General features: G+C 45.8%; 5 protein-coding genes and 1 long non-coding RNA gene across 7 annotated transcripts; 2 read left to right on the top strand and 4 right to left on the bottom strand.

The window, feature by feature from the left end:
* The first annotated feature begins 533 nt into the window (after nucleotides 1-533).
* Nucleotides 534-4006, top strand: LOC127323923 (exocyst complex component EXO84B-like). Its single transcript, XM_051352027.2, has 5 exons — nucleotides 534-640; nucleotides 983-1153; nucleotides 1251-2862; nucleotides 2965-3101; nucleotides 3205-4006. Exons 1-5 carry the CDS (start codon nucleotides 534-536, stop codon nucleotides 4004-4006), a joined length of 2829 nt encoding a protein of 942 aa, XP_051207987.2.
* An 84-nt stretch (nucleotides 4007-4090) lies between these two features.
* On the bottom strand, nucleotides 4091-4995 carry LOC127323853 (protein PROTON GRADIENT REGULATION 5, chloroplastic). The gene is made up of 2 exons (XM_051351963.2): nucleotides 4578-4995; nucleotides 4091-4487 (listed from the first exon to the last, which is right to left on the bottom strand). Exons 1-2 carry the CDS (start codon nucleotides 4830-4832, stop codon nucleotides 4383-4385), a joined length of 360 nt encoding a protein of 119 aa, XP_051207923.1. The 5' UTR covers nucleotides 4833-4995; the 3' UTR covers nucleotides 4091-4382.
* Nucleotides 4996-5294: 299 nt separating this feature from the next.
* Nucleotides 5295-12443, bottom strand: LOC127323852 (histone-lysine N-methyltransferase SUVR4). 2 transcript variants are annotated; one of them, XM_051351961.2, is made up of 9 exons: nucleotides 12292-12443; nucleotides 11479-11741; nucleotides 10974-11388; nucleotides 7049-8121; nucleotides 6591-6856; nucleotides 6412-6478; nucleotides 6254-6304; nucleotides 5749-5842; nucleotides 5295-5632 (listed from the first exon to the last, which is right to left on the bottom strand). In XM_051351961.2, the coding sequence occupies exons 2-9, from the start codon at nucleotides 11686-11688 to the stop codon at nucleotides 5598-5600; spliced, it is 2211 nt and encodes a 736-aa protein (XP_051207921.1). In that variant the 5' UTR covers nucleotides 11689-11741; nucleotides 12292-12443; the 3' UTR covers nucleotides 5295-5597. The 2 variants fall into 2 exon arrangements, with proteins under 2 accessions (XP_051207921.1, XP_051207922.1); XM_051351962.2 differs by having other exon boundaries at nucleotides 7049-7752.
* Nucleotides 12444-12568: 125 nt separating this feature from the next.
* LOC127323762 (mitochondrial import receptor subunit TOM9-2) lies at nucleotides 12569-13140 on the top strand. The gene has a single exon (XM_051351884.2). The coding sequence runs from the start codon at nucleotides 12614-12616 to the stop codon at nucleotides 12896-12898; it is 285 nt and encodes a 94-aa protein (XP_051207844.1). The 5' UTR covers nucleotides 12569-12613; the 3' UTR covers nucleotides 12899-13140.
* A 1007-nt stretch (nucleotides 13141-14147) lies between these two features.
* On the bottom strand, nucleotides 14148-15516 carry LOC139833211 (uncharacterized). The gene is made up of 2 exons (XR_011748565.1): nucleotides 14810-15516; nucleotides 14148-14708 (listed from the first exon to the last, which is right to left on the bottom strand). It is a non-coding gene; the product is annotated as an uncharacterized lncRNA (long non-coding RNA).
* Nucleotides 15517-16992: 1476 nt separating this feature from the next.
* Nucleotides 16993-20966, bottom strand: LOC127323926 (nuclear transport factor 2). The gene is made up of 9 exons (XM_051352030.1): nucleotides 20700-20966; nucleotides 20403-20543; nucleotides 19416-19707; nucleotides 18514-18800; nucleotides 18261-18426; nucleotides 18051-18169; nucleotides 17870-17935; nucleotides 17546-17621; nucleotides 16993-17380 (listed from the first exon to the last, which is right to left on the bottom strand). The coding sequence occupies exons 1-9, from the start codon at nucleotides 20730-20732 to the stop codon at nucleotides 17214-17216; spliced, it is 1347 nt and encodes a 448-aa protein (XP_051207990.1). The 5' UTR covers nucleotides 20733-20966; the 3' UTR covers nucleotides 16993-17213.
* Nucleotides 20967-24463: the final 3497 nt, after the last annotated feature.

Genomic DNA, 24463 nt, shown 5'->3' with positions numbered 1-24463 from the left:
ACAGTGTGCTTGTGTAGGATTCATGATAGTGTGTTGAACTGAATATGTTGTGCATCTGAATATTGGGTAAAACGGTGTTGAATTGAATTTGTTGTGAATCTGGTACTAGCCATACTATGTGACAATTATGTTGAGTTTCAAATTTTAAAGTATGTTGTGCAATGTCTAGAGGCATTATGAAAGTGCTGCAAGTTTGAATTTTGGAAAATTTATGGAAGTGCTAAAAATTGTAATTGGGACATTTTACAGAAGCGAAGCGGAACTGAATTTGGGACAGATTTGGAAAAGGCGTCAAATTCAATTTTAGGTCATTTTTGAAGTGCGCCAGTTCAACACATTTAGAGCCACCTTTTCAGGGTAACACAAGTATTTTCTTATCACTTTTTAATGTGCCTCTAAAGTACAATCTAAGCACTTCTCTAATTTCGGCCATTTTTCTGTGGCATGGGCCGTGTCTGTTGTGTTGAGAGATTTGAAAATAAAAGCAACCTTCTTAAAATTTAAAATAACAGCAACCTTAGGATATTGTCTGGATGGCATCCAAGATTGCTCAGTCAGCCCCTGACTTGCTCTTGCCAGTGTGCCCAGCCTACCTGGCGGAGGCAACAAGGCCGGCCGGCGTCTTTGATGCTGATGGCCGGCACTTGGCGCCAGACTAGCTGCATAGCATATGGGTATTTCATCTTGTTTTACTTTGAAGATCTGCAACAGGTACTAGCTGGACAAGACGCCTGCATTCCATTGCGATTCCATTCGTGACGACGACCACACCTGCACCATGGCTTCCTCTTGGAGGCAGCCCCGTCGCGAGGACAACTATGATGACGACGAGGAAGAAGACTATGAGGAGGAGGAAGAAGAGGACGACGAGGATGACGACTATGAGGAGCAGGAGGACGACGAGGAAGGAACAGAGGAAGGTACCACTGGGGAGAACTCTCCGGCGCCCTACAACATGGAGCTTCACTCCATGACCGCAAAGGTTACATCTCTTCAACCCTGTTCCGTTCAGCTCGATCAGGATCCATGAACTAATTTGGTACCTCCTTGTGCAGGGCATCAAGCATTTGTGCTCAGAGCTCCTGGAAATAAACGAGGCATCGCAGGAAGACTTCCAAAGGAATGTCCATCTAACATACCTCTCTTTCCTCAGGTATACTGCAGCATCATTCATCAATCACCAGTTAACTTATCAATTTATTCTTTGGATCAAGAATAATATGTAGTGCTTGGTCATGCATGGCGGCCAGATTGTTCCAAGAAGCTGGCGATCTGGAGAAAGATGTCGACCATCTCAAACGCCAAGCCATGGCACAGAGGAGCCTCATCCAGCAACTCACAGACAACATCTATTCCTCTTCAATGGTACCGGACATTTCACCAATCGATCCATTCGAATTCGATGGCTGCTCACCTACCACCGTCGATCCACTGGACGTTCTCCTGTCGGAGCACAGGATGGAGGAAGCCCTGGAGCTCCTTGAAGCGGAAGGGCAGGCGCTAGAGAAACTGCACAGCGACGACGCCCGGGTGATCGCGTCGAGCATGTCCGCGCTGTCGGCCCGGCGAGCCAGAGTCGCCGACCGCTTCGCCTCCCTCGCCGACAGCCCGCGGACGCCACCGCGACGCGAGCTCCTCCGGGCGCTCTCCGGCCTCTGCAAGCTCGGCGACTCTCAACGGGCCAACCACCTCCTCTTCAAGTTCTACCGCTCGGACGCCCTCCGGCGCGTCGACGAGCTGAGGTGCTCGTCGTCGTCACACAGGAACTACATCAAGGAGCTGGCGTGCACGGTGTTCTCCTCCGTGCTCGAGGCGTCGAGGAGCTTCGTGGCCCTTCACGGGCGGCAGCAACCGTCTCCCGAGCTGAGCCGGTGGGCGAGGGAAGAGATCGAGGACTTCATCGCGGCGTTCCGCGAGTACGTCGGGTCCATATCAGAAGCCGGGTCGGGCGACGGGCTGGCACTGGCGACCGAGGCCGCCAACTGCGCCGTCTCCTACTCTTCCATGCTCAGGACCGTCGTCCCGGAGGAAGACATCTTGGCGTTGATCCGGCCTTGCATGGATAAGGTGCTCGCGACGTACACCAAGCATCTGAAGAAGGTCGTCAGGCTGCTGGTTTCCTCCGACGCGTGGGTGCTGGGGAAGTTCCTCATGTCAGGAATCCTACGGAGAAAAACACCTTCTCCTCTACCAGCAAACGGTGGAGAACCCGAGCACTGCCTGCTCACGGCCAGCGGAAGGAAATTCACCACATTGATGCAGGAGGTCGTGGAGGACGTATCCCCATTGCTGCGTCTTGGGATGAAGAGTTCAGTTCTGCAGCTCCTGTCCGGGTTGTTCAGAGAGTACACGCACTCCGTCCTAGCCGTGGATGTAGTCGACCAGCAGCAGCAGTACATGTGGCAGCTCTCCTTCCTCATCAACTGCACCACGCTGGTCTCCCTGTTCCCCATCATCGCCCATGGCATCTTCATGAGCAACAACAACCAAGCATCGTCGAATCAGGCCGCGCAGACCGAACTCGACGGTCTGACCTTGTTCATCAAGGAAGCGTCTGGCCAAGTATGGGCACAGTTCTGCCAGCAGTTCATACGAGACACCATGTCAAGTCTGCAGGACAGATCAAGGACACATGATGTACAAGGCGGCACAATGCCTTGCTCTGCATTCCAGGTGGTGTTCCTACGGTTGAGGCGGCTGAGCGATCTGTATGGTGTCATCTTAGCCGGCAAGGACGGAACCATGAGAAAACTGCTGCAGCAGCTGATGGAGGCCATCATTATCTGGCTCCACAACAACCTAGATATATGGATCTTCCATCACGCGCAGAATAATCTTCCCAAGGACACACTTCTTCACCAGGTCAGTTAAGCCAACTGGGCGCTGCTTTGGTTTGGTATCCATTTAGACATTTGCAATTCTATCTCAGGGATAATATGCTCTTACTGTATTGTATATATGCAGATCCAGTTAGATGTTAATTTCCTACTACAAGTTGCACAGTTTTGTGGTTTTTCCTCCGACAGTATCAGAACCTCTGCACTGGACTTGCTTAGCAAGGCAGAAGAGAAGGTGTCATCTTTGGAACAGAGTATGAGCAGGTAAGACTAAATCAGAGCCTGATTTCCTAATTCTATGCTGCCAATCTAGAGAACTTGATACATGATTTCTTTTTATGTTTAACTGTTTCTACTATGTATGCAGTAGTGGTGACATCCATGAGGAGGCATCGGCTAGTGATGCTGCCAAACGAGCGGTCCAAGTACTAACAGGGGATGGAGTAAATAGTTCCACTTCACAAGAAGATGTTGCTTACAGTGAAGAAGATGTGTTGAAAGCTGGAGGAGTTAGGATGACGACGAGTGCTCAAGAAAGCGATGAGGAGATCGATAACAGAATCGATGACAGTGTCGCGGGTTCAGGTCAGAGCGACGTGCCTGAAACATGGAGCGGTGAACATGCCGGTTCTCGTGCCCTGGGTGACTCTGGCGGTGATGGGAAGTCCTCAGATGAGTTTGTGAGCATTGAGGATGATGGTGGTGCAGCTGAGGGCGGCACCGAAGATGTCGTGTCGCCAGGGAGTCCAATAGGGACAATCGTCCTTGAATCAGAGAAGCATAAGTTGCTGGTGGACAACATACCCATAGACGTCCATGGTGATAGCCTGAACGGGTTAGGAGGTTCAGGCGCTGCCATGGAAGCAACTCCATGTGATCCACAAGAAGATGAAGATGAAGATGATGATGAAAGTGCCTTGCCGGAATTTTTGCAGGACAAGATGAACCCTATCCCTGTGATCAGTGACCAAAGTGGTACGGACACGACGAGCGTGAGCTCCGCGGAAATGGAAAGCGGTGATCAACACTCTGATCCAGGAAGCATCAGCAGCGGCGGCCATGGCTGGAGGCGTCGTGCAGGTGCACCTGCTGCGGCCAAGGGAGATGGCGGTATCAGGAAAAGGAGGGAAGGCCTGAGCAGAAACAGCAGGCCAAGATGGCGGCAGTGAAGGAGTTTCAAGACAAAAACGAGTTGGCAGTGAAGGAAGCCCCCATTTGCATTCAGAACTTGTTCAGAACATATACACAGATGATTTATCGGGAAAATACCCATTATCTAGTACCATTGCATTTCATAAATACGTGGACGCAGATAAACATGATATATATGTATGATGCTACTCCGTAGAGGATACATCATCTATCCATCCATCCAGTTTGAACTGAAAAGTTAACTGAACTCAGTGTTGCTTCAAGTAGTTGCTCCGTCTCCAGAACAGAAAACTAGTATACATGAATATGCATCTCCATCTCCAAGGAAGGATAGAAGAGTAGTCGATAATTCCCTTGTGCTAGTAGAGAAGAAGATAAGAGGGGAAGGGGGAGTCAGGCAAGGAATCCGAGCTTCTCTCCGTTCTTCTTGGCGAGCCGAATCAATCCCTGCCTCTGCTTCGGGTCGGCGCCGATGGTCTTGCAGAACTCGGTGATCACCTGTTTGATTTTGGTATTAAGCTTCCATGTCAGGTCAACAATGCTTGCTATTAAGCTGGGTAGCAGTGAGACTCAAGAAGGAAGATGTACCTGGGAGTGCAGCGCGATGGCCTTCCCCCTGAGCTGGTTGAAGCGCTTGCGTCCGACGATGTTGCGCGTCACCACCACCAGGGGCGCGAAGATGCCCTTGCCCTCGTTTACGTTGCCCATCCTCGTGGGTGTCCGAAGAGGCCGTGCCGACCGGGGCCGCATCGACACCGACGACATGGCCAGGTGGTCGTCACCGGAGACAGAGCTCGACCATGTCGGAAGAGCTCGCAGCCCGGATGACACGGAGGCAGCCATCCTTCCCCTTCTGTGCTGTGCTGCTCTGTGCTGTGCAGAGAGTGGAAGGGAATGAGCAAGAACGAGAGGAGACGAGGAAGAGAGGAGGGATGTGGTGGAGACGGAGCCAAGCCAAGACGATGACGGACCGCTGGTGGCCAGCCAAAGCCAAGCAAGGCAGCCTCTCTCTCTAGACTCTAGTCTCTACTGGCTGGCTCCAGTTGTAAGGAGATGAGGAGTTCCTGGGCAGGAACGGAGGGCCTATGCCGTGCCGCCACGTCCTCATCCATTGGCCTTTTCCCCCATTTCTCTGCCACGTCATCCTTAAGTCGATTCAACCAAGCCCAGATAGTGACTGAGGCATTGCCAATTGGTCCAGGAACCAGAGGCTCTCCACCGAAAGCAAAACCAACTGCGAACACCACGGATGACAGCTCGAGAAAACTAGAACTGGGACAATATGCAGAATCAGCTCAGTTCAGCTAGAGAAGAAGTTTGCACATAAGTTTGCAATAGTAGTAGGTAGGTAACAAAGGTTGCACACAAGTTTTAACACTTTCCTAACATGGTCTTGCCTGACTGACAACAGTAGCACGCACTTGCTCTGCAGATCATCACTTCACCCCCAGCCCCAAAATATGACCAGCAATCTTAGCTGCTGCTGCTGCTGCTGCAGTAAACGGTACCGGCCACAGTATCTACACAACCATGAGACAACCAAACTACCTCCTGCTGCTTCTGCCAGCAAAAGTCCTCTTCTTCACCTCCTCTTGACCCAACCACTCCCTAGTTTCGACTTGCAGCTGCTCTGGCCCTCTTCCCTGCAAAAACAACATCGTCCATATGTATCACGTGATTCCAAGCGCCTGAAAATTAAGTGACCACCCAGCCACCAAATATATTCCGAGTGTTAAGCAGTAAATGAAGGGCGACATACTTGAATTCTTACGATCGCGGCAGTACTGACTTCCACACATGCAACGGAATGCCTGATTGGTGCTATCAGTAGCATCAAAGTCGATGCCATAGTCCTGGAATCAGAATTCAGAGTGGTTACTCGCAACAAAAATATATAAATCTCTGAGAAGGCGAATCTTCTTATTTCCTTTCAGCTATATACTTGGAGAATTTGATGTTTCGAGTGCTGGTCAACAGGCTACCAGTAACATTACTTTTTATCTAGTAAGGCATGTGAAATAAGGCCCCTGAAACATCAACTACTTTACGTGAACAAAGATTTAAGCGAAACTCATTGGTTAAACCGTCGAATTTGGTGACCACCTCTAATGATGGGGTCAGCTACTCATGTTTCCTCGTGAAACAAGCTACTTACACTGTACCAGGATGAAAACTTCAGCAGTGTATCATCATTAAGGGTATCACCAAATGGTGACAGCTAGTTTTAATGCACTAGTGTTGAAAAAAATGACACAAACACTTACCCATGTTAACTCCTCAGAAGCCTCGACTTTCTTGGTGGTGAACAATGCAAGCTGCGTTAATAGGGAGGGGAACATCAGTTTAGTCAATGAACCTAGCTACAAACAAATCTCCCTTGACAAAGAAATCAGTGTCTATTGCCAAAAAAAAAAACACTTACATGATAATAGCGATGATCAGGAGTCTCAACTTCAACCGGGATGAGAACTAAATTTGCATCATGGCATCTATATGGCAGAGCATTAGTATCGGATGCAAATTAGGTACAGATCTATATGAATACACAAGGTTGCCAGGTTAATAAACAAATACTCCGTAAATGAGAAAACAATCAGCTACCTGTGGTTGACAAATCGCCCAACATTTCCATAAAATGTCGGGTCGATGCATAGAGCTTCCTCATCTCTTGGTGCCTCTTCAGAACCCCAACTTGCGTCAAGGAGCAGTTGATGCAAATGCTTGCCATTTTTGGCGTTCTCAACGATTCTTCCATGTAGTTCAGAACTTGTTAGTATCTCTCCAACATACTCGCAGATGAAAGCCCCTTTCGGCAGCCCATCCTGTGTGCGTAGCCCCCAGCCCTTTCCTTCACTTGTGAAAAACACCTGAATCATGGAATAAGGATAAGCTCATCTCCATGCTACAAGGAAGAAACCTAAGTGAAGGGAAGAAAATGAAAGATCTACTTGCTAGTATTCACTAGAAACGTATTAACATGTAAATAAATGAAGGTATGCTAGTGACCACTTCTCCAAGTGTACAATGACGGTAAACAAACTACAGATGTATAATATTACCTGCAGATTGCATGTTATCCCCCGCTGAACCACACGGTTTCCGCATTGCATATCACAGCCACATTTACTCCAGCACTCTTTAATGAATCTTCTGGCAAGATGACCTTTGCATGGATCTGGTAAGGCCTCAGTCTTGTATCTTTCAATAGGGCAAGCTTCACAGTAGAACTTGTTATGTTTTTCTGGGAACTGATTAACAGCAATACACTCGTCAATGAATGATGTCCTAAGCAGGCCCTCCGGTGTATATGCAAAGTCATCTGCAGTTGATCTTGCACAGGCACATGGAAGTGGTGCTAATAAGCAGTTGCCTGAACAACCTGCACAGCAATTATCACCACCAATCCGTGCAAGTGAGGTGTTGACATAAGCACTTTGGAAGACGAGATTCTTTCTGATGTAGTAAAACAATGGCGGGCAGCTCTCATCAGTGAAGTCATTTTTAATGGGTATTCTAACCCGTTCTTCTCCCTTTGAAATGTCAGCAACGTCATGGAGTGGCCTTTGTTCAGAAGGTAACTCGGACTCATAAGGAACAACCCAATTCTGAAAGCTGGGTCCTGAGGATTCAGGTGCTGATGATCCTGGGAAAACAATACCATTAGCAGCACGCTGACACGCAAGCGGCTTCACAAAAGGAGCCACAGCCTCTTCTTGCGAGCTGCCACCATTGCTTTGAACTTTAGAAAGCGCAGCACCATACTCTGCAACATGTTGGCATACCTCATTCATCATTTTGCCAATTGAAAAATCAGGAGGAAGGGTCTTATATGAGCGGAGACATCTATCCTCGATCATTTTGAAGACCTCGTCCAAATTAATGCAGACCTCTGAAGGGTCAAACTTGCATTTCAATGACATCTTCACCTCACCCATAGTGGATGAAGCTACATCAAATTCGACAGAAGGTTCCTGCTGATTATTATTTTGAACAGTAGATCCCACCCCATTCTTGACGGCATGTTGGCTGCTGTCCAGATTTTGATTGTGGTTAACTATGCTAACTCTAGCATCAGCGCCAGAAGTCAACATGCCCCTTGTTTTACCATGTTTAATTAGCATGTTCTTCCCACCTATTGAAGTTTTTATTAAGCAAATACAGTAGGTCAAATCAGAACGAGAACATTGCCAACAGAAATTCATAGCAAATTGAGATTGATCATCAGAATTGCATATCCTCACAACTACTATTAAAAGCACGAGTTGAGGTTAACCCAGAATATCCTGATTGTCAAACCACCCGGATTCAATGATCTGCATTAATTACATCCTTAACAGAGCACGACGCCTCTAATCACAACAAATCCCCTCATATGACCCCTCGCACGTTCCTATGCTAGATGCAACCACCCACTCTCACGCCATCCCAGTGCCACAGTTTCCCCTCCCTCCCTTCCTCCCATCCCAGCGTCGCTGCTGCACCGAGGTACCAGCCGAACCGCCCACTCCCTCCCACTAGTGCCGATGCAGCCACGCCTTATCCCCCTCTCTCTGAGTGTGTGTGCCGCTGCGGTGCCCACTCCTCTCTCGCTCCCAGGTCCCCGTGTTGCTGCCCTGATAAGGCCCCAGACGACCGACCGCAACCTCAGTCGACGCTGTTTGTGTTATGCATACATAAGCTGCGGTCGGAGGGGAAGAACCTGCAGCGACAGCTTGGTATTTTGCAGCAGTGACACGGCTCAATTTGCATGTCGGTAGAGGTGACTATGAGACGAGCAACACTTTCCAGTGCTTCAGTTTATAAGAAAGAATTTTCAAAACCATATAACATCATTTGGATAAGAGTATTTCAGTACAACTGCTCTGATTCTTATTTACGTGCTCTTCATTTGTACAGAGTTTGTCGGAGACAGAAGGTGTTGTTGATCATTTGTTAATTTGGCTTAGGAGCATTGTGAGCTTTAGTTAGCATTCTGATTCATGGATAGTCTATGACGTATATATGGATAACATACATGTATAAAGGATGGAAGCTAGGAAGCATGTGGCATAAATGGTGAATAAGTCTATGATGCTAGGAACTAACAAGTTTGTGTTTATTGAGGTCAATCTGACTGGCAAGCGAAAGAGGAAACAAGATATATGGATGTTGTGATCGTTTTATTCTTGGCTCTCAGATCAACTGAATATATGATTTCCACATATCAGCTACAAACTTGTGATTTTCCGTTTCAAAAAAAAAAAACTTGTGATTTGATGACTATGTACTTCCTCTTTATTTCCGCTTGCTTGCCACAGTTGAGTTCGACACTTTATCAACTGGTGATATTAATGGGGGTACTGCTACATTGTTGTTAAAAAAGGTAGTTAAAACTGGATCCAGTTTTAATATGTAAAAATAGAGCTACTATTATATCCAGCTAAATTAATATTAACAGTCCCTGGGTCTCTCCCTAAAAAAGACACTCAAACTTCTTAGATAAATAATGAATTGCTTCGTTGAATCCACGGAACCGTTTTAGTATTCTATTTCTTCAATGATTTCAAAAAATTTAGTTTTAGCTATATACTCACTACATGCATTGCTTCGCTAAAATATACTGCAATAGAGTATTAGTCAACACGTGCACTGCATGTACATGATTACTAATCCAAAAAAGGGAAGAAACCGAGTAGGCAAAGGGAAGCAATTTGGTAGTATCAAGGAAAGTCGGTTTGATTTCCAGAACATACAAACATTTGATGTGTGAAATACAGTTTCATCTATAACTAAAGCAAAACTTACACAAAAGCATGAGTACCTCTAGCATGTTCTTTAAAAAGCAAACACTTCTAGAATTGGGAGTATTGGCTATAATGGTGAGACAAGGCAAGAAGAAATTGTGAGACTGGCAAACGAAAGAGGAAACAAGAGATATGGATGTTGTGCTCGTTTTATTCTTGGTTCTCAGATCAACTGAATATATGATTTCCACATATCAGCTACAAACTTGTGATTTGATGGCTATGTACTTCCTCTTCTATTTCCACTTGCTTGCCACAGTTGAGCTCGACACTTTATTAACCGGCGACATTAATGGGGGTACTGCGACATTGTTGTTAAAAAAAGTTGCTAAAACTGGATCCAGTTTTAATATGTAAAAATAGAGCAACTATTATATCCAGCTAAATTAAACAGTCACTGGGTCTCTCCCTAAAAAAAGACACTCAAACTCCTTTGAAAATAATTAATTGCTTCGCTGAATCCATGGAACCGTTTTCGTGTTCTATTTATTTAATGATTTCAAACTTTTCAGTTTTAGTTACTCACTGCGTGCATTGCTTTGCTAAAATGTACAAACTTGTGATTTGATGACTATGTACTTCCTCTTTATTTCCGCTTGCTTGGCACAGTTGGGTTCGACAATTTATTAACAAGCGACATTAATGGGGGTGCTGCGACATTGTTGTTAAAAAGGTTGCTAAAACTGGATCCAGTTTTAATATGTAAAAATAGAGGTGCTATTATATCCAGCTAAATTAAACAGTCCCTGGGCCTCTCCCTAAAAAAAGACACTCAAACTCCTTTGAAAATAATTAATTGCTTCGCTCAATCCATGGAACCGTTTTCGTGTTCTATTTTCTCAATGATTTCAAACTTTTCAGTTTTAGTTATACTCACTGCGTGCATTGCTTTCCTAAAATGTACTATTGTAATAGAGTATTAGTCAACACGTGCACTGTATGTACATGATTACTAGTCCAAAAAAGGGAAGAAAGCGAGCAAGCAAGCAAAGGCAAGCAATTTGGTAGTAGCAAGGAAAGTCGGTTTGATTTCCAGAACATACAGACATTTGATGTGTGAAATATAATTTCAACTATAACTAAAGCAAAACTTACACAAAATCATAAGTACCTCCAGCATGTTCTTTAAAAAGCGAACACTTCTAGAATTGGGAGTATTGTTGGCTATAATGGTGAGACGAGGCAAGAAGAAAATGTATACCTCCGATGTTGAGACGCTTGTCAACAGAAGCAGCTCGAACATCAAATTCAGATTCAGGCTTGGACTCTTCTAAGAGGAGAACACCCTGGGGACTTTCAAGCAGCACATCTTTATCCTTACTGCGGGTGACAAGAGCAGAAGGTTCTCCATGGCCACCAGATTGGTGCACTGCTGGCAAAGCCATAATTGCTTGACTGGCGGGTTGCAGCGCCCGTCCATGCATACGATCAGCTGAGCTCATTCTGGGTCTCTTGATCAGGGAGCTTTCATTGTCACTGACATCTACGTCATAGCGACTAGCAGAAGCAGAAGAGTGAGGGTGTTGGTACTCTTGCCTGGCCCATGTTGAGCTGTGAGGCCCAGAATCCTCATTCGTCCCCCGATGCGAGAGAGCAACCGGATCCTCATCCACCCCCTGATGCAATCAAGAAATTGTGAAGTCTCAGAATCAAGCAGTAGTTAAGGTGGGTGGTACGCAAAACTGAAAGGAGGCATTTGTACGTACCTGAGAGGTTGTTGCGGGCATCGGTTCGTTGCTTCCGTCCTCGAGCATGGCATCGATGAGGATGCGGTAGTTGTCCTCCTCAATTGGTTCCCAGTTGTCGTCAAAGAGCTTGAAGAGGCGCTTGACAACCTTGCCGACCTTCGTCTTGGTGAAGCCGAGAGCCTTCATGGCATTCCAGGCCTTAAGGCCCCTCTCCTTGTTGGAACTCATGGCCTTCAGTGAAGAGATTCAGGGGTCACTCCTAGTCAGTCTCACTGCTGATGCTGCAAAGGGCAGGGCAGGAAGAAGAAACAATAAGTTGAGGACACAGGAGCAAACCATCCTAATACAAAAGTAGATGTATTTGTGAGTAAGCCACACACTATTATTATTTATAGAAGATTCACGGGGTGGCCTGGTTCCACTACTCGAATAAAACCAGCAGCTCGAACAGGTTCAAAATACAGCAGGTTTGCACAAAACACAAATCTAGCTCCGCTAGAGGGTCCGTCCGCAAACCAAGAAACTAGCTAAGCTCTGCGGAGTTTCCTCCGAACCGAAACATCCCAGCGCAGCGACAGATGATAATCTGCGCATTAACTGTAGGTTCCGTTCGGGAAACCCTAGACAAAGAGGGAAAAATGCCCGATTTTGCATCGGCTCGGGGGGTGAATGAGAACAGCACTGTAAACCCTAATCTTTGAAGGGAAGTGATCCCACTCGGCATCAGATTGTACCAAAAAAAGAGGGAAGGGGGGAGGGGAATGCGCCTAAAGATAATAAAGAGGGAAAGTAGAAACTTTGATTCCTGGAGAGAGGATCGTCGCCGCGTACCTGCACGCGCGGAGGAAGGGGAGGGTGTCAGCGAATGGTACGGGCCATTGTCGACTGGCGCGAGGTCGGGGTGGCCGGGGTTTTCGAGGTGGAGTCCGGAGGAAGACGAAGGCGACGCGTCGGCGGTGCGGTGCGAATGCCGTGACTGGCTGCTGACCGACTGACACTAGTACTGCCACGACATGGGCCGGGCCATCGAACTGGGCCTCCGTGGGCCGATAGACGGCCCAGTAACCTCGCCGGTCCGATAAAAGGCCGTTCTGGAAGGGAAATGGACGGGAAACAAACCCTAGCTCGGTCACCACCACTCCAGATCAAAGCCATGGCGTCCTCCTCCTCTGCTGTGAGCAAGCGCGGCGGCGACTCGGGCGGCGTGCTGGCCGCGATCTCGCGGTCGGCGGTGGCGCAGCACGGGCGCGACGCGGCGGCGGTGGCGGGCAAGCTGCTGCGGAGCACGGGCAAGGCGGCGTGGATCGCCGGGACCACCTTCCTCGTGCTGGTGGTGCCGCTCATCATCGAGATGGACCGCGAGCAGCAGATGGTCGACCTCGACCTCCAGCAGCAGGCGCTCCTCGGCGCGCCGCCCACGCCTTCCCTCGCCAAATAAACTCCGCCCGCTTCTCCTCCGTCGGCTCCGAATGGTTTCTTCCGTCTCCGTCTCCGTCGAAGCCGCCGCCGCCGATGCTGCGGTTCTTTTCGTGTTATTATCATCATAAAGTTGTCGAGAATTTTATCACTAGCCTGTGTTATTGAGAAGAAAGAGTTTGTGGTATGATGTGTGCTATGCTAAACTGCTTCTGCTTGGTACTATCTGAATATCTCGAGGTTGTCTTGTCTTGTCTTGAACTATACTGCAGCGTTTTTGTGGTGTCTATTAGAGATTTAGGGATGCATTTCATTCATTCCTTTATATCTGATTCAAGGCCGATCAGATGCTTGTTATTAGCTATGGAATGTGCCATCTGATTCAAGGCCGGTCAGATGCTTGCTACTATGTTATCTGTGTGATATTCACCAGGATTGCCGGGTTAGAAAGCTAGGGATCATCCTTGAAACTGATCCTCGTAGGCAAACACTCCAGATGGCAGAGAGCAAATCTGTTGCGGAGGAATGGTGGAAAGCTGGTAGCATTGGTCTGGATTAGAATGGTGAGATGGGAACAGAGCGGCAAATGCGAGCAGATGAAGAGAATGTTAGGCTGGGAAGGAGGCAGTTGGTCTTATTCTTTAGATAGCACGGCGTTAGTGAAGTTAGAATGGCGGCGCAGATGTCTGTAAAAATTATCGAGATAGTGTTTACATTGCAACAATATTAAACTATATGTTGTACTGTATATAATTTCTTATCAGAAAGTGATCCCCACGTCAAGTTCCAAAAAATACATAATCTGTTCAAGAAGGAATCTGGAATCTGGAATAAAAGAAAAAGAAAGTTAAAAAAAAAAGACACTTTCCAATGAAATTTGTCATTTTCGTTTCTCTTGATATACACATATCGGTGTTGTTTGAATTTGTGTGGTATGCTTCATTATATATTGTCATGTCTACCTGAAGGTTGTATTGTTGTGGGCAGTGGATAGCATTGTTGCGTGACACCATTTTCCATCATCTGTGTTCATTGAATCTTAATGAGAAGTTTGAGGTACCGGTTTTCCATCAATTCTATGTTCTGTGCTTAGGGATCATGGTCACAAAAAATGCAATGATGCCTCTGTGGTCATCCAGGGAATCTGATAAAATGATATCTCAGGGATCATCGGACCATAAACTGTTTCATACTCAGCACCGGCAGGTGAATCCACCGGTCATACCAGGCTAGCACTCTGTTGTCTTTTGTTTTTTTTTTTTTTTTGAACGTGGAGAGGCCCCAAAGGGCCTGGATACCTTTATATCTCAAAGCGGCGGTTACAGTTTACAGTAGGGACACAAGACAACATAAAAATAACAAGAGAGTCCCTAACTTTTACAAAGTACACCCCAAGAAGTAAAACGGGAAAGCAATCAGGTCCTCCGCCATGGATGTGATACACAGAGCTCTGACCATGGCCGTCATCTTCAGCGCCGGGGACTTCACCACTTGGCTCCAAGTTGACGGAGAGCGCCATAGCGAGCTCAAGACATGGCCTCCTACTGGAGGTTGAAGAAGCATCAGGATTCCTATCCGATGACAATGGCCACCAGTTGGCCTTCATGGTCGGTTGGCAATCAATGGCCACCGAGTGTGTATAGCAGATCTTGGTATCTCTACTCCTTGGCAAATCAGCTTCATGTAAAAATCCAACCATCCTCCTTCTCCTCCCAAAGCATCCGCTGCAAGTAGAGGCGAAAGGCGGAACTTGGCTCGCCGTCGAATGCAACTTGCCGCCACAAATAGCTTTCAGCCACCACCGCAAGGAGAACAATCTGCCATCAAACTCCCTGCTCCCGCCACGAGCCAGAGTAGGCAGATAAAGAGAGGAATTGCAGTCGCTGAAGCTATGAAGCCAGACCTTATTTAGAGAGGCTGCGGAAGATCTCACCATCACCACCTCCGTCTCCCACCACTGAAGCACCATCGTGGCAAGAGAAATCACCGCACGAAGCAGAGTCTGGCCTGCAGACTCCAACTTCAAGCCTCTGAAGCGCACCTTATTGGGAGAGATGCATGAGCCCCTCCTCCACCCTTGCAACACCGCATGCCACCAGCGATCCGCAGCGAGGAGAAAGAAGGCCACGGCGCGATGGATCTGGCCGCCTAGATCTATCGACCTACTCTCAAACTCCATATAGGTAACAACTAGACTAAAACAAAGCCTAAAACTAAATCCGGCACCATCCCTTTGCCTTCGCCGCACGGCAACGCCGGCGGGAGAGGCTCGGGTCCGGCCCGGCGGGGCTGTGGAAGGAACCAGAAGAGGAGGTTTCGAGAGGGGGGGGGGGGGGGGAGGGTGTTGTCTTTTGTTGATACGGTGAAAATGCTTTGGCTTTTGGGACGGAGTGATGACCACAGTTCGGAGACGGCGAGAGAATGCTTGGATTTGGAACCGGGTAGCTTCTGGTAAGCTGTTCAAAATGGGTACGGTGAGGCTGCACAATTATCAGCACCCACTGAGGCTGTGAGGCACAAGCAATACAATGCTAGGATAGATGAGGAACCTCAGAAAATACTACTACAAACAGACACACACACAAACAGAGACACCTAAAACGACATCACAAGACGTGGTGCCATCTGATTCAAGGCCGATCAGATGCTTGGTACTCTGTTATCTGTATGATATCCACCAGGATTGCCAGGTTATGAAGCTTGGGATCATCCTTGAAACTGATCCTCGTAAACAAAGCACTCCAGATGAAAGACAGTTAACTAGGTTTAATAAGGCAAACAGCATGAAGAGAATGTTAGGCCGGGAAAGAGGTAGTGGATAGCATTCTTCTGATAACACGGCGATAGTAACGTTAGAATGGCGATGCAGATGTCCGTAAAAATTCTTGAGAAAATGCTTCTACATCTTTACAATATTGAACTATCATGTTAGATATAGTTTCACATCAAAATGTGATCTCCAAATCAAGGTCCAAAAAATACAAATCTGTTCAAGAAGGAATCCGGAATAAAAGAAAAATCAGAAAACACTTATCAATGAAATTTGTAATTTCGTTTCTCTTGATATACATATCGGTATTGTTTGAATTTGTGTGCCATATGCTTCATTATATCTTGCCATTTCCAATCCAAAAGTTGTACTGTTATAGGCAGTGGATAGCATCGGTGCTTGACTCCATTTCCAATCATCCGTGTTCATCAAATCTTAATGAGAAGTTTGAGGTGCCAGTTTTCAATCACTTCCAGGCTGTGGTCGCAAAAAATGCAATGATGCCTTTGTGATCATCCAGGGAATCTGACGGAGTGATAAACAACCTCTACTGTCTTATTTTGAAACGGGGAGAGAATGCTTGGCTTTGAAACCGGGTAGATTCTGGTAAGAAGTTCAAATGGGTACGATGAGGCTGCATCTGCATAATTACGAGGACTGAGGCACAAGCAATACGATGCTAAGATAGATGAGGAACCACAGAAAATACAGCATAGCTGGTACAAAAAAAAACAACCTAAAACGACATCGCAGGATGTAGTACCTCTGTACCTGGCCAAGGGCAGCATCGAGATACCACGCCAGGCAAACAAAGCTGATCAAATGATACATCAGGGACATCAAGTATCCAACCCAAAAACAATCTTCATAGATGGCAGCAAGTCGGTCATAGCAGCTTCTGGTGCGTTGCAGTCTTCTGTTGAGACGTCAGAAGTGCTTGGGCAAGGATGAACGACCACCACGCGCAGATAGATGAGGAACCGCCAAAAAAAAAACAGGTTTCGAACATAAACAAGAAGGCAGATAGCAACATTAAGCATCTATCGATATTGGTACGAACAGACAGCATGACGTTCACTTGCTGTGACAAACTCGAAGCCAAAACCCCAAAACCGCAACCTAACGGAATGGAGCGCTCCAATAGTCAAGTTTTGGACCTCTCCTGCTCAAGTATCAAACCGAAAAACAATCTTCGTAGATGGCAGCAAGTCGGTCATAGCAGCTTCTGGTGAGATACAGTCTTCTGTTGAGACGCCAGAAATGCTTGGGCAAGGATGAAGGACCACAAGCAACATCACACGCAGATAGATGAGGAACCACCAAAAAAAAAAAACAGCTTTCGAACATAAACGAGAAGGCAGATAGCAACATTAAGCATCTATCGATATTGGTACGAACAGACAGCATGACGTTCACTTGCTGTGACAAACTCGAAGCCAAAACCCCAAAACCGCAAACGCAACCTAACGGAATGGAGCGCTCCAATAGTCAAGTTTTGGACCTCTCCTGCTCCCTCCCACAGATCAAAACCTCTTATGATTTTCCTCTTCTAAAGAGGAAAGGAACATCAGTTCCTCGCCCCTAGTATGCCCCTCTCGCCGTGAGGGGCACGCTGGTAGCCGTTCGACCTCCCGCGGCTACTGTTGTTGTTGTACTCGTCGCCTCTGGCGTATCCTCGGGCACCTCCACCGCCACCACTGCTGCCACCAAAGCGACCTCCTCTGCCACCCCTTCCTGCCAAGTGTAAACATGCTCAACGTCAACAACAGAACAGGCAGCTTTAAGGATTTCCACTTATAGCCAGTAACACCATTTTATTAACATTACTGGTCAAAGCAATAAGAAAGAGAAGATGCCATCGAAGCACAAACTGACTACTGAAAAAAGAAATCAACTTACTTCCTCCTCTTATTCCACTGTTAGGCTTCCGCTCCTCCACATATATCTGCCGCCCATTTATTTCAAGTGGTGAAGCCTGAAACAAACCAACACGATATTAGAATGACCAGTGGCACTAATGATAACAACAATCAGCACTACTATTGATTGAATGGAAGCTAAATACTGCCACGACACAACTAAAGTCAACAAACCAGTTGACAAACTCTAGCAGTATGACAGCTGCAACAAACTTAGTGTACAAGAAAAAAGAACATGATTTTTTTACCACACAAAATTGAAGTGTATGCAACAATCTGATGTGAATTTTCTATTAACAATTACCCGTAATGCATTGTGGACACCACTGAGTTCCTCGAATTCCACAAAAGCATAGTAGCCACCAGTTTCCTGCAAATTCCACACAATATGAATCATATGAAAGATATATATTCATCTTACGGAAATAAACATATCTGCGATGTTTTTTATAACAAATCTATTCCACAAATGCATAATAGCAAACCTTGCGGCTTCTAATAGCAACGCCTTCAGGAATGAGCTGGCCAAACTTCTTAAACTCATTCTCAAGATCAGCCTCCAGTACATTTGATGGTACATTCCCAACATAAACAGATCTGCTCTCTGTTTTTTATAACAATGAAGATGGGAATCAGGAAATGTATGACACAATTCAGAGAAGGAAATTATGTAGGCTTAAAAGTAAAAGTCCAACCTTCTTCCTCATGGGCTTCCCCATAGTAATCAGATTTGGGCTTATCTGCTGCCATCGATGAAGTCATAACCGGTGCTGCCTGGTTTGACTCAGTTGCAGGGCGAGGTTTGTTCACAGGTACAGCCTGGGCCACAGGGACCGGAGGTGGGGCTTTCGCGCTTCTTAGCTGCATGAGTCATAGCCATTGTTTTAAATATGTGTCAACTAGATGCCCATACACAATGCATAGCAAAATAAGGAAAGTCACACATACAATGGAAGCATAGGTCTTCTTTACGGGCTCCCCAACAGGTTCCTCGACGTGAGGAGCCTGCACAGGTAGTTGTTGCACTGGCTCTTCTGGTGCCACCGCCATTCCATTTGAAAAGGAAGAAACGGGTTCCTCTGGAAGAGGTTCATCTCCCCAGTTGTCCGAATGAGAAACGACTTGTTGTGGTGGCTCAGGGTAAGCATAGTTGTCAACAGCATCATTTTCTTCAGATGGCATTGGAACAGCATATTGTGCTGTTTGACTTTCTTCTTCATGAATGTACTCTGGACCTGCACACAAACCGTGAACACTTCCATTAACATGATTCATGGAAGACACTGATGTTTCTCCATGAAAGCATTAGAATGTGGAACCATCAGTGATCATCTTGTATACTATTGAAATCATCATTTCGATTATTGTCCATAGAGATTTAGCATGATAAATTGTCTGAAGCGGCAAGTAACAAAACAAGACCAGGAACATGATTCATGGGATACACTAATGTTTCTCCATGGAAGCATTAGAATTTGAAACCATCAGTAATCATCTGACATACTATTGAAACAATAAAATTTCATTATTGTCCATATATATTGAACATGATAAATTGCCTGAATGAGAACAAAGTAGTGCAGCTTATTTGTGGGTGCCACTGGAAAAAGTTACCAAAATCTTCTCTGAAGTTAATGAAACAAAATAACAGAGAAACAGGAACAGATAAAGTAACATATACAGAGGCAACACTGAGCAGATATAGCATATTTGGGAACATAATAGTAGCATGAAACAACAAAGATTAATTAAAATGTAAGGAACAAGCAAGAAATGGTTGGAGAGTAATAGCAATTATTAAATTGTAAAGGTGGGATTTTTAGATGCTTAATTTGGACAATAAATCTTACTGGTCTGGACGGTCGACGCCAAGTTGGTCTCAAAGTTTTCCTGAGGAATCCCCTGTGCAGGTTGCACTTGTTCTTGGTCAACAAAGTGGAAATAATCATTGAGAACAAAGTAACCTTTCTCCTGAGGTGCAAGGAAAAACGTCTGGATAAATTTCCTTTGGTTGATGTACTCTTTGGTCTGTACAAGACCAGATACCATAACAATCACCCCATCTCCCCATGAGTTGGTAAAGTTGGCAGTTTTGATCTCGATTTGGGTGAAATTGAGGGACATAATGAGGGAGTGAATGTCCTGCGGGTAAACAAGTAGCCAAGTAAGTTGCAGAGGAAAGACACATGAGACATAAGTAGACGCAAAGCGGCATATAGTTGACGTAAGGGCAACATGTGTATCTGGACAAGCAGAGCGTGCAACAAAACAGCATCAGCGGGTAAATTCAATTAGCATAGTCAGGCAACAAAACAGCAGCAATACGTAAACTCAGCTCGGTGGAGGGGCCAAAAGGCGATGCTAATAGTAGGCTCAAGTCAGGCGACAGACAAACAAAGCGACAAATACGGAGATTCAGCTACGCGTACAGGACAGACCAATGGCAAGATATGGCAAGATACAATCTTGACTGAATTTTAAGCTAAGAGCTACATGTGTATGCCCACATTAAGCTCCTACTGGGCAGACGGACCAAAAAGTGATGCTAATAGTAGGCTCGGCTCAGTCGACGGCCGAACAAAGCGACAAATACGTAACTTCAGCTACGCGTACAGGACAAACCAATGAGAAGATATGGCAAGATGCAATCTTGATTGAATTTAAGCCAAGAGCTACAGGCATGCCCACATTGAGCTGCTACTATTAGTCAAAGCAGACTTTTTTTTTGTTCCACATCAGTCGCAGGAACAGCGTGCTTACAGGAATATGACTTACATAGGGCAGACATAGCAGTGAACAACTGAACATGATAGGTAGATTGATCGAGAGACGCATACCATCATAGAGTTGGCGGTGGTGCTGATTCCGGTGACGTCGTCGACGCGGATCATGGTGCTGGCCTCGTTGTAGAACTGGTGGACGACATCGGGGTTCTGCTGCAGCAGGTTGTAGTAGTTGCGGAGGAAGTACGTCCCCACCTGCCAAATCCAATCTGGAACATCAGTCGCCGATCCACGCGCGCGAGGGGATGGTGCAGAGGTTTGGGCTAGGGTTTTGCAGTGCACCCAGTACCAGTGGAAGAAAAGAGAGGAGAGACGTCAGGTGAGGCAGCGGGGAGGGAGGTCCGGACTTACTTGATTCGCCGCCGCCGCCGCCGCCGAAGCCATTGGTGAGTGGAGGGAGAGGAAACCCTAGATCTGCTGGGCAAGATCTGGACTGGAATCCGCCGCCGCTGCAGCAGCCACCGCCGCCGCGCCGCCGCGAGAGGATGGGTCGGCGCTGATTGCTCGTGCGTATTCGCGTTGCGCTGTTGCTGGGATGGAGTGGAGAGGAGAGATGGATTGGTGGTGGACTCGTCTCTTATTGTGACGGCCGGGAGAGAGGAGAGAGAGGTTGCCCTACGATGCGATTCGATCTCGCTTTCCTTTCAGGCTCCCTTTCCATTCACGATTCTGTTTTGATTTCCTGGCCCGTCAAGGGTTTGGTTTGGGCTTTTGCTAGGCCCGGTAGGATTTCTAGGCCTATAAGGGCTAAGGGCATGTACAATGGGGTGACAATGTGACATCATCCTTCTCTTAGTGTTGCCAAGTTTTTTGTTTTGCATGTCAAAAAAAAAAGTTTTTTGTTTTGAATTAAGGGTTTCCCCCGATTTTCATTTAGAGAAATCTTAGTTAGGATTACAATGTACCAGCCTTACACAGCAACCACCTCAAGCAGGGGAAGCAAAAGATTTTGAGCTAGCTACGACAGCGACAAAGAAAGAGTAACACACAAAGCCTAAGGAGCTTTTTTTAAGACTACTATAGCTTCCATGTACTCTCTTTTACCTTAGTATTGCCAAGTAGGATATATGATGGGTTAGACGAGAGAAAACAGAGAAAGAGAAGGTCGTCTTCCTTGGGTAAGGGATGATCACTTAGAAAAATAGAAAAGACAAATTTCTCCATTGTACCATATATCATCCCCTAGCAATATAATTTTCTATTAAAATTTATTTAGTTCTCATTGATATAAAGGGTGACAAATAGAGATAATACATTGTACATGTTATAATTATTGTCTCCTCAAAATGATGTGGCGGGCTAAGAGGAGACGTGGCTTGTCTACCATTGTACATGCTCTAATTTCATATGAGCTTTGTAGGATCTCAATCATTTTTTCCCATAGAAATTGGTTGTGAAAGGACATTTCAACCCTATGTGTTTTTTTGTAATGATAGATGACTATTGGTTTTACGAGTGAATTAACTTAAAATAGTCCCGAACATGGATGAAATTTGATGGTTAGTGGATATTCATTTTAAACATTTAACGGGTCCTAGGCCTAGTGGCTCTCAGTCTTGCTTCGGACTATATTTTGGACCCCTTCTATTAAGCCTGAAATTAAGCTAGTCTAGGCCCATATATTTATGGGAGACTGTAGAATTCCATGAAGGTCGTAGGCCCGGACTTCCTACGAGATGAAGGTTGGATTCGGAAATGGAGCCCCCCTACATATAGTGAGCGTCTTCTCCAAGTAGACCGACTTTGAGATTTGAGTTGTGCCATCATCATTGACCTTGAAAACTCTCGATTCCTTTCGATCCTTCCAATCAAAGTGAGGTAAAAGAAGAAAAAAAGACCTAGATTTTTCAACAATTCACCAAGCCACAAGTTAGTTGGAAGGGTATATTGCCCATATGTGCGGTTTTGATAATTAATGACAATCCACATGGACTGATGTTTTCATTAAGTTTTATATGAAGGAATATTCCATGGATAATTCTTGTAGTCCATGTGTTGGATTCAAGTGTAGATGCCATGAGGATAAATATATACCATGAGTATTTGCATCAAGATCATCGATTTTAAGGGAAGAATATGATTCAATAAGAATAACCGGAGATGGAGTTCTTGTGTGGAACTCAATTTAGCCATGTTATAGACTATGTGTTGAGAAATGGATGATCAAGGGATTATGATAGAGCATGATAAGATACAAGGTTGACCAAGACTAAGAGTGAAGTTTGGATTCAACAAGTTACTCAACGCATGAAGCATAAAGAATGTATCACATGGGATCATGTGATCTTGTGGTATGGTAAGCCTTGTCAGTTATGATTTGTGAACTAACCCATCATATATGTGGATTTGTGTTGTCTATGTGGGTTAGGTATCTTTCCATGGGCATGCATCAAAAGAAAGATCTCATATATATAGCCCATGAGAGGATGCCATCAAGTGGTGATCCTCAACAAGGTTGAGAAGGCCAAGTTCAAGATGAGCATATCAAGAATAACATGCTTGAAGTTTGTCGTCCATTTGGTGATAATGGACTTGTGAATACATGCCTTAATGAAGCTATCGCACTTTGGTGCGTGGGGGAGCAAGCTATGTGTCTTCACGAAGCAACAATGATCATGTGAAGCATTCTAGCTTGAATGGAGCTTGAAACATTGTCATCGAGATCAAGCAGGATGCACAAGGAAAAACTTTGACCTTGCTAGGTTTTCCTTTAACCGCTATCAAGGTGGTTGTTGGGAGACTGGGTTATATGATATATAGCCGCACTACCAAGAGGGGATTTCGGTTGGGTAACTTGATCACATTATCTTAGGGAGCTCAATTATTGAAATATTTGCATCCCCTTATTCTTGTTGCTTCTTGGTGTTTCTCTGTGTGAGGTTCTTGAGCTTGTTGTTAGCTCTTCAACATGCCCAAGTTCATCAAAAAGGAATTCATATGCATCTTCTTTAATTTGCATTTTCGAGTTTGGAGGTTTTACATGTTATTCTTTTAGGGATGCTTCATACCTCTCCTTATTTAGTATTTAACATCTTCTCTTTCTTGGGTCTTAGAGCCTCTATTAGATATAGCTTGTTCATATCTTTTAAGAAAGCCCAAGTTTGCTAAAATCCGAGTCCAGATGAAAATGTTATCACAGTTTTTGTTAGCCTCAACGAAACCGACGTGCATACCAGCGCCGTCGGGCTCACCGCCGAAAAAAGGCAGCCACCGGAAAATCCGTATATGCCAATATACTGTGCGTCGTTTCGACGGCTCGCAAGACATTCCAGCGTGGAAACCGGCACGCCGGTTTGTATGGAAGTTTGTAGGTTCTGGCGGGTAAACCGGCGGTGTCAAGCTCCTCGCGAGTTTCGCTAGTTGATTCCGGCATGGAAACCGGCGTGACGGAATTTTCGCCAAGACTATACTGCTCGTTTTTTCCCAAATGGTCATATTTGTTTTTTTCCTATAAAGGGGATTCTTCCTTGTTGTCTAGCTAGGGTTTTTGAACATGTTTTTATCACCATTGTCGAACCCCTTGAGTTTGCTTCCTCTCACTCACCTCTCCTTTGATTTTTTTGCATCTTTTTGAGGGTTTTGAAGGAGGAGATCAAGATCGAGGGAAACCCTTGAGATCTATATCTTGAAATCTTTGGTTGACCTCCACCATCGTTCTTCCTCTCTAATTTCTCCCTAGCACTTGTTTTGGTGGGATTTGAGTGTGAAGAATTTGAACACCTTTGGTGTTCTTGCTTTGCATCCTTGCATAGTACGATTAGTTCGAGTGAGAGACAACGAACTTGTTATTTTGGAAGGTGACATCCTAGTTGGCTTCGTGGTTCATGCTCTAGTTACCTCTTCGTGGAGCTTGTGAAGTGGTTGTGGATCTTGCCGTCTCCGGAGTGGAGGAAAAGCCAACCACAAGGGAAAGACTTTTGTCCTTTGTGGAAATTGGTTAAAGAAGAAGGTGAGCCTTCGTGGCGGTCGGAGACCTTCGTGGTGGACCGCATCTCCCCAGCGTGACATACCTCACTTCGTGTGAGGGAACACGGGGAATACATCTTCGTTTTCGCGTACCTCGGTAATCTCTACACCCGAGCCACCCAGGTTCAAGTCCCCACGGACGCAGAATT

This window comes from Lolium perenne, chromosome 7 (genome assembly GCF_019359855.2).
Source record: "Lolium perenne isolate Kyuss_39 chromosome 7, Kyuss_2.0, whole genome shotgun sequence".
Classification (NCBI taxonomy): domain Eukaryota; kingdom Viridiplantae; phylum Streptophyta; class Magnoliopsida; order Poales; family Poaceae; genus Lolium; species Lolium perenne.
Note: the sequence above shows the minus strand (reverse complement) of the source record. Positions and strands in the feature narration are given on the sequence as shown.

Excerpts from the sequence above, each read along its gene's own strand:
- LOC127323923 (XM_051352027.2), top strand. The coding sequence starts at position 534 with ATGGCATCCAAGATTGCTCAGTCAGCCCCTGACTTGCTCTTGCCAGTG. Across the intron at positions 1,154-1,250 it reads ACATACCTCTCTTTCCTCAG|ATTGTTCCAAGAAGCTGGCG; the intron begins GTATACTGCAGC and ends CATGGCGGCCAG. Across the intron at positions 2,863-2,964 it reads AGGACACACTTCTTCACCAG|ATCCAGTTAGATGTTAATTT; the intron begins GTCAGTTAAGCC and ends GTATATATGCAG.
- LOC127323762 (XM_051351884.2), top strand. The coding sequence starts at position 12,614 with ATGGCGTCCTCCTCCTCTGCTGTGAGCAAGCGCGGCGGCGACTCGGGC.
- LOC127323926 (XM_051352030.1), bottom strand. The coding sequence starts at position 20,732 with ATGGCTTCGGCGGCGGCGGCGGCGGCGAATCAA. Across the intron at positions 18,427-18,513 it reads AGAAGACCTATGCTTCCATT|CTAAGAAGCGCGAAAGCCCC; the intron begins GTATGTGTGACT and ends TGACTCATGCAG. Across the intron at positions 17,936-18,050 it reads TTGCTATTAGAAGCCGCAAG|GAAACTGGTGGCTACTATGC; the intron begins GTTTGCTATTAT and ends TGGAATTTGCAG.
- LOC127323852 (XM_051351961.2), bottom strand. The coding sequence starts at position 11,688 with ATGAGTTCCAACAAGGAGAGGGGCCTTAAGGCCTGGAATGCCATGAAG. Across the intron at positions 11,389-11,478 it reads TGCCCGCAACAACCTCTCAG|GGGGTGGATGAGGATCCGGT; the intron begins GTACGTACAAAT and ends TGATTGCATCAG. Across the intron at positions 8,122-10,973 it reads CAAGCGTCTCAACATCGGAG|GTGGGAAGAACATGCTAATT; the intron begins GTATACATTTTC and ends AAACTTCAATAG.
- LOC127323853 (XM_051351963.2), bottom strand. The coding sequence starts at position 4,832 with ATGGCTGCCTCCGTGTCATCCGGGCTGCGAGCTCTTCCGACATGGTCG. Across the intron at positions 4,488-4,577 it reads CCATCGCGCTGCACTCCCAG|GTGATCACCGAGTTCTGCAA; the intron begins GTACATCTTCCT and ends AAAATCAAACAG.